General features: G+C 38.7%; 1 protein-coding gene across 4 annotated transcripts in view; it reads right to left on the bottom strand.

Annotated features, from left to right (window-relative positions):
* Window positions 1-408: 408 nt before the first annotated feature.
* The window catches only part of pbrm1 (polybromo 1), a 27541-nt gene continuing 10776 nt past the window's right edge, over window positions 409-17173 (bottom strand). The window contains exons 16-30 of one of the 4 annotated variants that reach the window (XM_049471546.1): window positions 15953-16592; window positions 14758-14969; window positions 14423-14608; window positions 14171-14328; window positions 12880-13134; window positions 12618-12763; window positions 11708-11865; window positions 11100-11287; window positions 10512-10712; window positions 9751-9952; window positions 9302-9457; window positions 7570-7701; window positions 6106-6155; window positions 2797-3010; window positions 409-1225 (exon numbers count right to left, since the gene is read on the bottom strand). In XM_049471546.1, the coding sequence (XP_049327503.1) occupies window positions 1053-1225; window positions 2797-3010; window positions 6106-6155; window positions 7570-7701; window positions 9302-9457; window positions 9751-9952; window positions 10512-10712; window positions 11100-11287; window positions 11708-11865; window positions 12618-12763; window positions 12880-13134; window positions 14171-14328; window positions 14423-14608; window positions 14758-14969; window positions 15953-16592 (3071 nt within the window). In that variant the 3' untranslated portion in view covers window positions 409-1052. The remainder of the gene's footprint in view (window positions 1226-2796; window positions 3011-6105; window positions 6156-7569; window positions 7702-9301; window positions 9458-9750; window positions 9953-10511; window positions 10713-11099; window positions 11288-11707; window positions 11866-12617; window positions 12764-12879; window positions 13135-14170; window positions 14329-14422; window positions 14609-14757; window positions 14970-15952; window positions 16593-17173) is intronic. The other 3 variants (XM_049471547.1, XM_049471548.1, XM_049471549.1) reach the window with 3 other exon arrangements.

Genomic DNA, 17173 nt, shown 5'->3' with positions numbered 1-17173 from the left:
GTTTAGGTCAGGGGATTGTGGAGGACAAACACTTATTTTGTTTATTTTGTAATTTCAAATGTGTCCCTTAATTGTTTTCATGTCTCTAATATTAATCACAATGTAGAAAATACATTAAATAAAAAAAATAAGGAAAAACATTGAAAGAGACGGTGTTTCCAAACCTTTGACTGGTACCATATTAATAACATATGTCAACAAAGCAAAATCAACTAAATGTTTCATTAGCTTCCATCATGTAATTATTGTGCATCTCCCTTTTTTTACATTAATGTCTATTATTTGTTGGCATAATGTGAATAATGGCTATATATTTACATACTGCTATCCCATGACTTTTGGCATGCCAGTGTATGAGATTTGCTTTTCAATTGTGACATTTAAACTCAGGAAATGAAAACTCAAAAACACCGTGAATGGCAGTTTATTGGAACACTAACTCAGCAGTAAATGTTTTTCACACTGAAATGCATTCCAGCTAATTCAAATGAGAAGATATGAAAATCACTTCATCCGTTCTTATGAGAAAACGAAAGAAAAGAGAAAAAAAAATCACCTACCCTCGGTAGGGAATAGTTTGAGTGAAGTAAAGCTGGGCTTAAAACATCCCCAGGCTACATTGAATTATTTTCAAGTTGCTTTACGTATCTAACTAACTTCAAACAATCTTCAGACTAATGGAGAAAAGGCAATGAAGGCATCGACAGGTGAAGTTTTACAACATTTTATGAAAATGTTCGTCTATCTTAGAGCAACAGTTAATAACAAACTAAAATGTAAATATATATTTAAAGTGCTATGAACTTACAAGAACACTAACAAAGTCAACGAGACTACGCTTAACACTTTACAAAACGTTACACACGTTAAAAACACTACAGCGGACTCATGTATTAGAGAATGAACGGAATAGTTTGAACTCGAGGGGTCGACACGGTTCCTCGGAGGCACAGTTCAGTGCTTTCTTCATTTTTTTTAAGCACCCGATTTGGCGTTATGCTATAAGCTAAACTGTGCCGTGTTTAACACATGACATTTGAAATCATCCAAATTTAGATGTTCTGGATGTTGTAAGTGTGTCGAATGTTCAGGGTGTCTTTCAGCATTAGGTCTCTCAGTCGCCACAGAGCGTCGGCCATGGTGGTGTGAGCCCCCTTGCTCTTCAGCCAGTGGGTAGGAAGTCGGCTTTCTTGCTCTTTTGTGAGGCGGACATCTTTCCTACGGGCTGGAGTAAAACATAGACTTGATAACTAACTTAAAAGACTGTTAAAGCAACATTATAAACACAGTTGTGGAGGAGTGCATAAACCTGATTAATGAAAAAGTAAGAGACCACTTAAAAAATGATGAGTTTCTTTGATTTAACTAAATTGAAAACCTCTGGAATATAATCAAGAGGAAGATGGATGATCACAAGCCATCAAACCAAGCTGAACTGCTTGAATTTTTGCACCAGGAGAGAGTGGCATAAAGTTATCCAAAAGCAGCGTGTAAGACTGGTGGAGGAGAACATGACAAGATGCATGAAAACTGTGATTAAAAACCAGGGTTATTCCACCAAATATTGATTTCTGATTTCTTAAAACTTTATGAATAGGAACTGGTTTCTTTGCATTATTTGAGGTTATTATGTGAAAGCTCTGCATCTCTTTTGCTATTTCAACCATTTCTCATTTTCTGCAAATAAATGCTCTAAATGACAATATTTTTATTAGGAATTTGGGAGAAATGTTGTCCGTAGTTTATAGAATAAAGCAACAATGTTTATTTTACTCAAACATAAACCTATAAATAGCAAAATCAGAGAAACTGATTTAGAAACAGAAGTGGTCTCTTATTTCTTTCCAGAGCTGTATATGTAAAAGATGGAATTATATTTGCTATTAGTCAACAGATGTTGACTATCAGATCATTTTTATGTACATAGAGAAATATTACAGAATTTTACACACATGACCCAGGTTATACAGTGTTACGCAGTACTGATCCAGTTCAAGAGGCCTCAGACAGCTCCACCAAAGTTACACAGTGCAGTAGAAGCCTGGATTGGTAATGCCAAAGAAGGCAGACTAGACTCCCCGCCATAAGGGTATAAAGGTCTAATTAAACAACCTTTTTAAAACCTCTCAGAAAAAAACTCGCAAAAAAATGACAAACTAGGTGATAGTATACAAAGTTTTACTGAATTGAAATAAACTAAAAATTCAGTCCACCTTAGGGAATATTACTGCCTTTCTATTAGCAAAAATACAGTAATTTCAAATAACTGTCTAATAAATATAAAAGTGAGCTGTTTAAAGAATTTGACAAAACAGCCTTTTAAATACTCACTACTTTCCCAAAAGCACTGGCAGAATAATTGGCATGTTCCCTAGATCTCTATTTGCATTTTTAGAATATGTTAATAATCAATGCAATATAAGAAAGTATTATTTATGAATAAGAAGTGCAAAAAAAGCCACTCTTGTTTTTATTTCATGGTTATTTAAACATGCAATGAATCCCTTGCTTACATTTTTTTACATTACTTCTTTTCCTTAGATATAATTTAATGTTTTTCTTCCTAAAATTCAAGACAGCATTTAAAAAAAATTGTAGACCTTGAATATGTAAAGGATGTTTTAAGGATAGTTAGTGGAGAAACAACTTGATTCTGAAGATATTTTAGGATATAATTGCTACACAAATTTTCTTTAATGGGTTTCAGTCTACAAAACCTGCTTTAAAACCGTTTTAGGCACAACTGAATGTAGTTTGAGACACAGAAGAAAATGTGAAAACATTTTAAGTGCTCACCTGACAGTGTCTGGTCCCATTTACTCACAGTAGAAGACTCTGCATTGAGGCCCTCAATGTACCTCAGGTAGGCCTCTGAGTGGAGCAGTCTCTGTGGTTTTGGAGGAGGAGCTACAAAAATAGGCGTAGAAGGTTGCTGGAGGGCAGGCTGGCCTACCTGCCCCTGCCCTGGGTAGGGTGGAGGAGCTTGCTGATTGGAACCCATAACTCCTGCCTACATGCATACATACATAAATATATACAAACATACCTGAGGGTTAAACTTTGACAAAAACACATAAGTAACATGTTTAAATGTCCACTGCTTTTTAGATGTGCTAATGAAATTTAAGGTTTATTATACCACATTTAGTTCCGAACCTGCAATTTGATTGGCTGAGAGGCGTTTTATGAGTGACAATATTAGCCAATAATGCACTGTAACCGAAGCTCTCCATGTATTACTCCGTCACATATAGGTAACATAGCAACGATGCAACGCATACCAACCAAATGTCATTATACACCACTGGGGGGCACCGGATCTCATAGGCACAGTGCAGAAACACAAGCAAAGACGCGGTCCCACAAATAAGCCCAGTGATCCGAAAATACACATTATCACACACATTATCAGCCACTAATTCCAGGTTAGGAGTTGTTATTATTAAAATAAAAGCTTAAGTCATATATATATTCATATATTTTCCAGTTAATATAGGGTATTTTAAGCTGAATATAAGGTGAACTCTTGTAATTCCGCAGGTATTGCCGCTGGGAGGTAAACAAAACTCTTCAAAAAACATTTCCTTTCAGTCAAACGAGCGCTGGACTTAAATCTACACATATTTCTCTCCTAAAAACGTTTATTTTGGCGAGTAAAGAGCTTTGGTTTATTTACAGTTATTTACAGCTATGGCACTATTTTAACTCGCGGAGTGTTTGTAACATAACCGATCGTATTTTCTTTTAATAAACAGTGATAACGGAACTGTGATATAATCGCAATAATACACTCGTGGTTCATGCTATAACGTGCCAATATGACACGTTATAACACTCCCTCTCATGTATCATTGTTTAAATATAATATAGGCTTGCAATTTTCACAGTTTTATTAGCAGCTTACTTTACTGCTACTGCGGCATTGCTAGGTGGTTGCTATTTTTGCTATGATGTTGCTAACTGATCGCTATATGGATGCTACATGGTTTCAAATTCGACTGCAGTTGTATTTAAAACAGTTGCTATGGTGTTGCTTAGTGGTTACTGAGGTGTTGCTAAGGTGTTGCTATGCAGGCGAGTGCTACGGTGTCTAATGCAGATTTCAAACTGTTGTTCTGGTACCCCATGATGTTTGTTGGGTGTTATTACTAAACTGCAAAACCTTTGCACCTTATTCAGTTCTATGAGAAAAAGATGAAAAGAAATCTGTTGCTATGCAGAAACTGGACATCTGATATAAAAAAATGCCACAAAAACCCAGAATCGCACAATCAGACTGAACAATCTGGAGTTGGAAAGTAAAAGAAATGGCAGAAATCTAAGAATAAAGACAAGAGACAATAAAGAAAAAAAAATGCAAAATATATATCTTAAAAAAAAAATATATATATATATACACTGCTCAAAAAAATAAAGGGAACACTCAAATAACACATCCTAGATCTGAATGAATGAAATATTCTCATTGAATACTTTGTTCTGTACAAAGTTGAATGTGCTGACAACAAAATCACACAAAAATCATCAATGGAAATCAAATTTATTAACCAATGGAGGCCTGGATTTGGAGCCACACACAAAATTAAAGTGAAAAAACACACTACAGGCTGATCCAACTTTAATGTAATGTCCTTAAAACAAGTCAAAATGAGGCTCAGTATTGTGTGTGGCCTCCACGTGCCTGTATGACCTCCCTACAACGCCTGGGCATGCTCCTGATGAGGTGGCGGATGGTCTCCTGAGGGATCTCCTCCCAGACCTGGACTAAAGCATCCGCCAACTCCTGGACAGTCTGTGGTGCAACGTGACGTTGGTGGATGGAGCGAGACATGATGTCCCAGATGTGCTCAATCGGATTCAGGTCTGGGGAACGGGCGGGCCAGTCCATAGCTTCAATGCCTTCATCTTGCAGGAACTGCTGACACACTCCAGCCACATGAGGTCTAGCATTGTCCTGCATTAGGAGGAACCCAGGGCCAACCACACCAGCATATGGTCTCACAAGGGGTCTGAGGATCTCATCTCGGTACCTAATGGCAGTCAGGCTACCTCTGGTGAGCACATGGAGGGCTGTGCGGCCCTCCAAAGAAATGCCATCCCACACCATTACTGACCCACTGCCAAACCGGTCATGCTGAAGGATGTTGCAGGCAGCAGACCGCTCTCCACGGCGTCTCCAGACTCTGTCACGTCTGTCATGTGCTCAGTGTGAACCTGCTTTCATCTGTGAAGAGCACAAGGCGCCAGTGGCGAATTTGCCAATCCTGGTGTTCTCTGGCAAATGCCAAGCGTCCTGCACGGTGTTGGGCTGTGAGCACAACCCACATCTGTGGACGTCGGGCCCTCATACCATCCTCATGGAGTCGGTTTCTAACCGTTTGTGCAGACACATGCACATTTGTGGCCTGCTGGAGGTCATTTTGCAGGGCTCTGGCAGTGCTCCTCCTGTTCCTTCTTGCACAAAGGCGGAGGTAGCGGTCCTGCTGCTGGGTTGTTGCCCTCCTACGGCCTCCTCCACGTCTCCTGGTGTACTGGCCTGTCTCCTGGTAGCGCCTCCAGCCTCTAGACACTACGCTGACAGACACAGCAAACCTTCTTGCCACAGCTCGCATTGATGTGCCATCCTGGATGAGCTGCACTACCTGAGCCACTTGTGTGGGTTGTAGAGTCCGTCTCATGCTACCACGAGTGTGAAAGCACCACCAACATTCAAAACTGACCAAAACATCAGCCAGACAGCATAGGTTCTGAGAAGTGGTCTGTGGTCCCCACCTGCAGAACCACTCCTTTATTGAGTGTGTCTTGCTAATTGCCAATAATTTCCACCTGTTGTCTATTCCATTTGCACAACAGCAGGTGAAATTGATTGTCAATCAGTGTTGCTTCCTAAGTGGACAGTTTAATTTCACAGAAGTTTGATTTACTTGGAGTTATATTGTGTTATTTGAGTGTTCCCTTTATTTTTTTGAGCAGTGTATATATATATATATATATATATATATATATATATATATATATATATATATATATATATATATTTATAAAACTGCTTGATTTACAGAAAATTAACAAGTTCTGTTCTTTTTTTTTTGTACAGTATATTACCTGTGCTCCATAAGGGTTTCCTGCAGTCCCAGGAGCGATCCCATTCATCCCTGTGAAAGCAGTTGCAGCACACATACAAATGAGGTTTTTGGAAACTGGACACCACATAAAATAAAAGCATACTGACAAACTGCCTGATATACAAGCCTGTGCTCTTCCACCTTGTGAGCAATCAACAAAGTAGTAAAATTACTAAAACCTGATGGCAACTAGATTTTGTTACTGTTATGAATAATAAGAATTAGGGATGCACCGAATATCTGGCAACCAAAATTGTTCAGTCTAAAACGGCAAGAAATTTGAAAATAAATTTGAACAGAAAAAGCAAAAAGACTAAATAATAAAAAAATAATAATTTTGTTATTTATTTGAAGTAACCCTGCAGTGTTTCCTCTAACGTTTCTTGTAACAGCTGAAATATTCAAGCTGTACAGGGGTAGAATAGTGACGTTAGACGAGAACTGCTAAGAAACCTTTATGATTAGAATAGCACTACTGGGGTAAATTTTAAATTAAATTAAGTTAAGAATTTAATAAATTTAATGATTGTCCCTGCTAAGGACACTGCTGAGGTAAATTTAAGATTACAGTATCACTGCTGAGATAATTTTTTTAGTAAAATAGCACTGCTGAGGTAAACTCATAATTAAAATAAAACTGCAGAGGTAACGTCATGATTACAATAGCACTCCTGAGGTAAAATACATGATGAGAATAGCATTAATGAAGTAAATTCATGATCAGAATAGCACTACTTAGGTACATTCATGATCAGAATAGCACTGCTGAGGTAAATTCATGATCAAATTAGCACTGCTAAGGTAAATTCATGATCAGAATAGAACTGATGAGGTAAGTTTATTATTATGATAAGATAAAATAAGATCATCCTTTATTAAAATTACATTTAATTTAAATTAAATTTGCAATATTTCAGCAGCACAGAGATAGAACAGAAGAAGTGTCAAGAAGTATACCAACAAAATATATTATAGTATATAAATAGCACATAAATAGTAAAAAGTGGTGATATTGCAGATAGTGATGGTAAACAAATTATGCTATACATGGTAAATTAGGGCTTAATTTGTATGTATGCTGGAATATTAAAAATGTTAAATGTTTAATAAAGTATTTTAAATGGTAGCAATGGTGCCCATTCTTGGAAAAGCTAATAAGTTAAAAAATATACTTAGAAAATTTTATTTATTTAATTAACCTGCCAAATGTTTTATTTTTTTATTAATACTTATTTTCGCTTATTGTCGCTCTGTGACTGGATTGTAATCCTGGATTACTCTGGACCACATCTCTCTTCTTCAATCCAGCTTTCAAGAGCCTGTCAGTACAAGCCCCTGAGCCTATGGTACAGGTATCCCCTCCAGTTTGAGTTAGAGAGGCAGACAGGAAGCAACTGCAGAGGTGGGGGTGGTGGGGGGCATGTCTCTGTGGAGTTGTCCTTACCCGGGGGGTACAGCATGCCTGGCAACCCGAGCATGCCCTGCATGTGGTGTGGATGCATGCCAGCCATACTAACAATACCATCAACAGGACCTAGCAGCGGTGGCATGGGAGGCTGGAAGCTACCCATCATGCCTTTTGAGAAGTGAGGGGAGGAGAGATGGCAACACAAGAGAATCCATGCATCAGTAAAACATGCAGCTAACTATGGAGGGCGAATCCATGCACTGTGCTTAACAGAAGAGACAGACAGGTTATAACCACCACAAGACATGACAGAGAAACATGATGTTATAAACTACAGCTAATATGTACATTCATGCACATGCTGCAGATTTACAAATCTATATTTTTCCTAATCTGAATGTGCAGCATCTTTATTACATTCATGCATCTGCATGAGTGTAGTTCTGTGTATTTACAACCCCAAATAAGAAAAGTTTGGAAAATTAAAAAAAAAAAGTGCAATGTTTCTTATATTTGAAAACCAAGATTTTTTTTTAAAGGTTTTCAGGTCTAACTTCATTTCATTTGTTAAAGCTGTTTGTTAAAGTAAGTTATTTTGGGCTTGTGGCATCTAGGATAGACTAAAAAATGTTTGACTCATATAGAGGGGTCAGAATATTTCGGAGAAATGGACACTGTGTGCTCTAGACCAAAGACAAAAAGGACCATCCAGTCTGTTATCAGCAACAATCAAAAATCCAAAAAACAGGTTCTTCTGTGACGCAGCATAAATGCAGGAAGTACATTGGGGTCTTAAAGCAACATCTGTTGCCTTCAAAAAGATTTTTTATGAAAGACTAAAGGCATGGCTGTAGAATAAAATTGTACATTGGGCACACTTTGATTGTACCATGCTGGAGTTTAGTCAATAAATGTAAAAAAATAAAAAAAAAAAAAAAAAAAAAAAAAAAAACATTTTCTGATTTAGGGTTGTTTGTTCTTTGTCATTGTTTTTTTGTTCTTTTACTAAATACTGGAAAATGTGTCTGTTGTATTGGTCTTCATGCTACAGATGAGACAGATTCAGACATTCATACAGACATGCTTGAAAAATGCTTAAATACTCCTTAATAGACTAACATATTACTATGATAGGAATATGATGCATTCACAATCATCATATCTTTTTTGAAAGTTACAGTTTAGATGTTAAAAACACAAACAGTGACGTACAGCTCTGGAAAAAATGAGACCACTTAAAAAGGATGAGTTTCTTTGATTTTGGCAAATTGAAAACCTCAAAAAGCAGTGTTTAAGACTGGTGGAGGAGAACATGCCAAGATGCATGAAACTGTGATTAAAATTCAGGATTATTCCACCAAATATTGATTTCTGAACTCTTAAAACTTTATCAAATTAGACTTGTTATTATTTGAGGTCTGAAACCTCAAACCTTCTTTTTAGTTATTTCAGCCACTTCTCATTTTCTGCAAATAAATGCTCTAAATGAAAATATTTTTATTTGGAATTTGGGAGAAATTTTGTCAGTAGTTCATAGAATAAAACAACAATGTCCATTTTACTTAAACCAATACCTATTGATAGCAAAATCAGAGAAACTGATTCAGAAACTGAAGTGGTCTCTTTTTTTCCAGAGATGTATATTATTAAGAATGGATTGGGAGGAATGAGGAATGCTAGAGATATGAAGTGTGTTAGCAGTTAAGCTTCTTATTGCGGCTCTGTGTGGCACCAGTGAGGTGTATCCACCGAGTCTGAGAGGGGTTACCTGCCATAGGTGTCATGCGGTGGCTAAGCATCCCCATAGGGGTCGGAGGGGGCACCACCCCCATGAGCGCCCCTACTGGGGTACCTGCTCTCGGGGAGTTCTGCTGCTGAGCCGCTCTCTCGCGCTCCTGCTGCTCGGCTACTTTGGCTGCCCGCTCTGAAACACACAAGATTCATACTGAGTGCTTTAAACATGGCAGCACTGAAATGTCAAAAATCATGGGACAGGAGCTAAAATTGTCCAGTGACTTTTGACATTTTGATATTGAATGTTCTGTGTTTTTACCAGTGTTGCTTGAGTGTTCACACGAACAATTCCAGCCAAAAGGAGCTGGTCACGATCATTACCACCCACAGGTCTGTCCACTGTGGGTGGTAATTTATGGTATTTATGAATATGAATACTCAGTACACACTGTAAATCAAGGAATGTTTGATGTTTGACCTGACCTTCATACTCAGCTTTCTTGGCCGACTCCAGGTTTCTCCACTCTGTGCCCACAAGGCGGCTGAGCTCCCCAAAGGAGAAATCTGGGTGCTGGGCCTTGATCACCGCCCGCATCTCGCTGCTGAATAGGATGTAGCCACTCATATTGATCTTCCTCTTCGCTCCCTCCTTCTTTGATAGGCCCTTGATGGACTTGGGTGTGGACTGTGGTAGGTATGAAGAAACATGGGTATGAGTGAAATATCTCTGGATATCTGTGGATCTGTGAATAATATTTTGGAAAAAAATCCCTGGAAAAAGACACTGGCAATCTCATGTAGAGACTGATCAGCCATAACATTAAGCCACTGACAGGTAAAGTAAAAACAATGATTGGGGCTCTGAGACTAAGGAGCTGCCACTATGATCGGGAGATTACTGGTTCGAATCCCGTTCATGTAGCTTTCCATCAGTTGCCAGAGCCCTGAGAGAGCACAATTGGCCTTGCTCTCTCTGGGTGGCCTGATGGTGCTCTCTTTCCACATCACTCCTAGGGTGATGTTGATCAGCACGAGGCGTCTGTGAGCTGATGTATCAGAACGGAGTTACTGCACTTTCCTCCGAGTGTTAGCGCTGTGATGCTACTTGGCAATGCTACATCAGCAGCAGTTTCATTGTTATGGCTGATCAGTGTATATACCCCTAACAAGCTGTGCATTTTAATTACTTTACCTATTTGCATTTTATATACAGTAAAACAGTAATAAAAGGGACTAAAGCCAACCTGTGTAGGTGTATACTGCATCATGTCCATATCACTGGACAAAGGTGTCTGCATCTGAGGCATGCCTTGGGCATCAGATCCTTCGCCATCGTCATCGCCCAGATCCTCCAGCTCTTCATCCGTCATGTCGGCAAACTTAGCCTCCAGCTCCTCGATCTTCTTGTCCAGGAGAGGAGACGGCTCCTTCTGAGGCACTATCAGCTTTCTGTCAGAGAAACAGTCTAGTTTTTTTAATAATTTCTGTAAAAATAATATTTAATTGGAAATACTGAATAAGTGTTGGCCGGCAATCTCTCAATTTCTTAATCAGTAACACACAGTAGACGTAAGGAAAGTATCGGGTTTCAATGTAACGCATGTGTAACATAACATGGCAGACGTCTCAGCATGGAGTTGAATATTCGCGCAGGTCCTGCATATTTTTCACATTTTAAGTCTGGGATAGGTCTGCTGATGCGACTGGCCAGGGCAGAGTATCTGTGTCTCCAAAAAAGGCCCTTAAAACATTAGCAGTATGTGGACAAGCATTGTATTGTTAAAATACTGCATTGGAGTGTACGCACTAAGCACCATTCAAAACACACAAACTTGCCTAAAATAATAGATTTCATCTTCTACTACTTTGGCAGAAAAGGAGAAGCGTTTGAGGCCTTTGAATTTCTTCATCTGTTTCTCGCTTTCGATATAGCGACTCTCACACAGCAGCACGTCTTCTTCTGGCACTTCGGTCGGACGGCACGACAGGTAGTCTTTAAACGAGGACACTGCACACTTCCCTAAGGAACAGTGAGAAAAGTGAGAGAGGGTATTTTTTTGTACCAATCTTAAGGATGTGTTATGGTGTTATGCAGATTTTTTAAAATCTAGAAAAGCAACTCTAAAACAGACTCTTTGTACCACTATATCCATAAACTACTAGAAATCTTGTACTAAATGGGCTTAAAACTCTGGAATCACTTATGGGGGCAGCTTGGAAATGCCCTCACCTGTATTGTAAGTTGTGAGGTTCTATCTTGTGATTGAGGCTGAACACACTGGCGAGAATGTTTATATAATAGTTTGAGAGAAGTCCAAAAAAAGTGGGTGCCAGATTGGAGGAGCATTCCATTAGATGGGCTTCATCAAGTGGTTTAAAGAAGCAGTATATTTATCTAAAGTGTCATAAACAGAATGATGGATACAGAACTGAAGGATACCTGTAATGCAGGTCATTGGGCAAGACTCCTCCAGGTTGCTAAGGAACACTTCCTTTTTGTAGAACATCTTGGTCGGCTCGTGTTCAGTCTCTTCGGGGTAGATGAAGATTGGGCCAAAAAAGTAGGCAGCCCCATCACGCACCCACATCTTCTCTATCCTGTTACATTAAAGAGCCATAAGTTTATCCTCTCATGTCTCATATAACATACAGTATGCAACAATCTGTAAATAGTATTAGCACTATTTAGCATTCAACTTATAACAATTTGCCACACCCACAAAGTATCCTATCCTGCTTATTAAGTCAGCATAATGCAGAAATTGTCATTTCTTTCCCCTGGGCTTCGTCTAAAGGACTGAAGTGTATTTTGTAATTGTGGCTTTGAGACTATTCTGAAATACACACATTTCTGGACAAGCTGAGAGATACAGAACCCCAACTGAAAATGAAAATAACATGTGCACTGAGGTAATGAAGTAAAATCAAAGCCAGTTCATGAAAAACCTAGGAAAGAAAATAACCTGTGAGTCCTCAATGAATTGTGCTGGATGTTCATAGAATTATTAGTCTACAAAAAGTATTGGGACACCTGTTTATTGAAGTCAAAATTTCAGTATTTTTTGCACTATAAGGCGCACTTAAAATCCTTTAATTTTACCTAAAATCGCCAGTGCACCTTATAATCCTGTGCAATTTTTATGTATGGATTTTACCAGTTATACGAAGATTATAAGAAGCATTAAAGCCACTCCACTTCACAGCATTGTCCTGTGAAACAGTGGAATTGTATTCTCTTGAACAAAGGAGTTTCAACGATTACTTTACTCATTCTAGTGGAACTGCAGTAAAAGTGTCCACAAACTTTAATACAGATAGTGTCGGGGAATTTGATGTTATTAATGCTCTACCTGCCCACTCGGTGGCGCACCAAGCCGTGAGAGCGAATATAGACACAGTCGCCCACTTTTAGCCACATATCGTTGTAGCTGAGCTGCTCATAGTACTGACAGCCTGGCTCCCCATTGGTGACCTCCACAGGAACGTCCTCCTTCTCCTGCAAACACAGGTCATCACATCCCAGTGGAACATCACAAAAGGAAATTAAATCAAGTTTCTGAAACAATACAGATAATAAATCTTTTCAGTTTCTGATTATCTAATAATAATTACCTTATCGATGATAGAGGTTAAATTTTTGTTGTCCTCAGCCGGCTCTGAAGGCTTTTCGGTTTCTGGCTTAGGTGCAAACATTGAGGCCACTCGAACCACAGGCAGTGGCACGTCTCGAGGCACGAACTTCACTGAACTGAGAGGCATGGTCCACATTTTGATCTTCTTGAAGGATTTAGTCTTGGCAGAGTAACGCGACTCGCAGACGAAAACGTCTTCGGGCCTGAAGTTCTCGGGACTGAGCTTGAAGTACTCCTAAAACATAAACATCCAGCAAAGCAGATACTGTTATAGATATTTAGTGGAAACAACAAATGAAATTTAGCAGGTCTAAACCAGGCAGAATAATGCAGGAATAAGCATTTCTTTCTAATGGGCTCCCCCTACAGGAGGGAAGTGTAAATTGCACTTTAAGCTATTTCTATAGCTTAGAACCTAAGCTAAGAACCGCAACTAAAAAAAAAAAAAAATGAAAGAAGCATGTGGACTGAGGTGGACTAGGGGGGACATCTTATTAAAAAACTCTTCGAAAACCTACCTAAAAAACTATTGAAAACCCACCTGTATATTTTTCATTTTTAAAATGTATGTCTAATTTTATCCCAGATTTCTCCCCAATTTCAGAAGGTAATTACCCAACCCACTCACTAAGCCTCCTCTTATCACTAGGAATGCCACCAGCACTAGGGGCATTAGGGTAAAGACTAGCACATGCCTTCACTGACAAATGTGAATACTACAGCTACCGCCTTTTTTCCGACTGTCACTGATGTAGCATTAACGAGTAGCATCACAGAACGCTCGAAGAAAAGCACAGCAACCCAGCTCTGATACATCAGCTAACAGATACATGTGCTGACCAGCATCACCTTGGTAGTAATGTGGGGAGAGAGTGCCATCTACCCACCAAAAGAGAGCATGGCCAATTGTGCTCTCTCAGAGTCTGGCTGCTGATGGCAAGCCTTACTCCGCCTCACTTCGCTGGAGGTATGTGTCTTTTTTATTATCAAACAATTATTTTGGACTCCCTCGAGAGAAGCCTATAATGTTTAAAAAACATGACAAGATATTCTAAAGTGGTAATTCTCCTTTCTATATGTTCTCCATTATTTTACACAAATATAACTCGAGTTGTACAGTGTCTCTGTGTCTCGGTTCTTGTAAATGCTGCCCTGCTTGCTTCACCAAAGTTCAATAGTGCAGTTAGAAGCATTCCCAGCACAGAGTCAGACAATTATTAGACACTATTTTCCAAGATCCGTCTATCAAACCATGCATAAAAAGAATTTACCTTCACAAACATGACCACACATTTGCCCAGAATTTTGCTGACAGGAACTTTGTTGTAGTAATCACTTTTAAACACTTCTTTCTCCAAGAATTTGCGGGTGGCCAAATGGAAGGTTTCATTGGGTCTGTAGAACCAGCAGCCATACAGCCATTTCTCCCCTAAACAGAAATGCAAACACACATTTAGCAAAGTTCGCACCTATTAGCATTTAATCTATTACTGAATTCTGACTCTATTCACCAGTTGCTATACCTGTGTCATCCTGCCAGAGGCGCTCTATACAGACGATATGGGGCTGTAGGTTTGGCTCAGCAGGCTCTACGTAAACATAGTCTCCTACATGATACATTCTGTCCTGAAAACTGCAGTCCTGACTGTACGTCCGCTGAAGGCCCCCCTGCCACGTCCCCCCAGAGGACTCCTCACTCTTCTCTGCTTCTGGAGTCAGAAAAAAACAGCTTATATAATTATACATTTATTGATTGCTGTATTAAAATAACCTAACTATGTAAGTACAACAATTATTTAGACTAGAGTAGATTTTCCATTAATTATGAATAAAAAAGAAAAATCATTGTCCAATATACCCTTCTTCTCCTCCTCCCTCTTTTGTTTGTCCTCCTCGAACTCTTTAGGCAGCTTCTCCTTCTTCTCCTTCTCCACGTCGCTGTGCAGGTGTTTGGAGGTGTAGCTGAGTGCCGGGGTGAGCAGGATTTCTCCGTTCTTACACAGCTCGTCTCTGATCCGGATAAAGAACTGCTGCAGCTCCACTGCGTCCTCAAAGATCTCAGAGTCCGTCCTGTAGCAGAAACCACAAAGAACGATCATAAATGACAGAAATTAGTATTAGTAACTACCATTTAATCACTAACTAGGAAAGCAGAATTACACCAATATTAAAACTATACTGTATGGAAAGTTTAGAATCATATGTTATAGTAATAACTGATTAATAACTTATGATTTAATATTGCATATAGTACACATTAATATACATTAAATACAATAATACTCATAAAAACTCAATTCAATTCTGCATCACAATTCTAGTCACCTTCAAACAAATGATAAGACAAAACAATACCAATTATTTGATGTTTAGTTTTCAAATTATACAAAACCAATTTGTATAATAATAATGTAGAATTTCAAATACTATTAAAAATCTACTAAACACTTCTTTTTTTATTATTCAGATTTTTTTTAGATCTGTTCAGAATAAAAAAAACGGAGCCCTAATTTATAAATTGCAAATTAAAAAAAATGTAAAATGAAGAATTATATCCAGAATTCATAAATAAATATGTTTTAATAGTGATTATCTCAAGGCAGATTAATTATTATACGTAAATACATATTTTTACTATATTATTTTGTTATTATTACCTTTAATAGCAATTTTTTAAATATTCAATAGAGAAAATCTAAAATACTTCTAGTTTAACATATTCAACCCCACAATGTATGTATATATAAAGCTCTGGAAAAAAATAAGAGACCACTTCAGTTTATGAAAATCAGAGTTTCTCTGATTTTGCTACTTATAGTTTTAGCTACTTATGTTTGAGTAAAATTGTACACTGTTTTATTCTATAAACTATAGACAACTTTCTCACAATAATAATGAGAAAGTAGTAGAACTAAAAATAAATCAAGTAATTCTAAACTTCTGAATTTTAGTGTACACTGTATATTTGAACGGCCTTTTTTAGTGGCTTTAAACATGCCAGCTCCCAGCACCTTCCAAAACATTAGAACTTTAGTATCAATACATGCTCTTACCTGTGCATTCGCCTGGCCTTCTCCAGCACTTCGTACATGTGGTCCTGGAAGACGTCCAGCCGCTTGTATCGTCCTTTATCCACGTTGGCCCGTATGATTTCGAAGTTGAGCGGGGGCCGTTCGGGATGGGCCGGGTCCTCTGCTGAAATCTCCGCCAACGAGTCGCTGTAGCAGCGTCCCTCGTCGTCCTGGTGACCCAGCACGGACACGAAGAGACTGCGAATCAGGTCCTGGATGAGGCGGGGGACGTCTGGGACGTGGGCGTCGTCTCCTCCCTCCAAGTCCCTCCGGGTCTCCAGAAGGACCTTGTGGAGCACCAGTGCGTCTTTGTAGATGAGCGATTCGGGCTCGTTGTAGGTGCAGGCGTTGTTGAACATCATCACCAGGTCTTCCACCAAAGCGTCAACATCCTGGTACTTGTTGGCCAGCATGTGGCTTTTGACCCGCTCCATGTCGATGGGCCTCTTGATGGCCACGTAGTAGTCGGGGAGCTCGGCTCGGGACGGGAGGCGGAGGAAGATGGTGCTGAGGCGACGGCCGCGCTTATCCGTGTAGTTCTTCACCGCCTCGTAGAGCTCGTTCAGCTTCTGCTGCAGAGGGGTCAGGTACTTGGACTTCTTTGGGGAGATGCCACTCTTTCCTGTCATTACATAGGATATTAAAAAATATATAATTTTATAAAGAATGTGTACAATAAAGGGGGGCGATATAGCTCTAAAATAATATCAAGATATTTTAGGGTATTTTTGCGATAACGATATACTTGGCAATATAGGAAAACTAAAATAATTCATTTATTTCGAGAATATAGTATAATAGTATAACAGAATAATCATAATGTGGCAAAATAAATAATATAGCATAAAATAATATAATGCAGCAAATAATATTGCAGAATATTTAGTGCATGCATATAAACTGCAAACAAAAACAATTATACAATAAATACACCTAAAGCTTCACAGTAAATAATAATAGACTACTGTTAAGACAGAACAGCCCTATTATCACGATATGGATTTTTAATATCATGATATTTCTGTGTCACGATATATTGTATACGATATAATATTGCCCACCCCTAGTGTACAATTATCAGTATATTCTAAATACAGTTGAATAATCAGTCAAGGCTTGTTTTGTGTCCAAGGTTTGCTTTTTCAGGTTTGTACTGAATTCACAATGTAATGGAGCTTCAGATATGCTTGTTGCGCCTACTAG

The sequence above is a fragment of the Astyanax mexicanus genome, chromosome 24 (genome assembly GCF_023375975.1).
Source record: "Astyanax mexicanus isolate ESR-SI-001 chromosome 24, AstMex3_surface, whole genome shotgun sequence".
Lineage (NCBI taxonomy): Eukaryota > Metazoa > Chordata > Actinopteri > Characiformes > Acestrorhamphidae > Astyanax > Astyanax mexicanus.
This window is presented reverse-complemented; position numbering and strand designations above follow the sequence as displayed.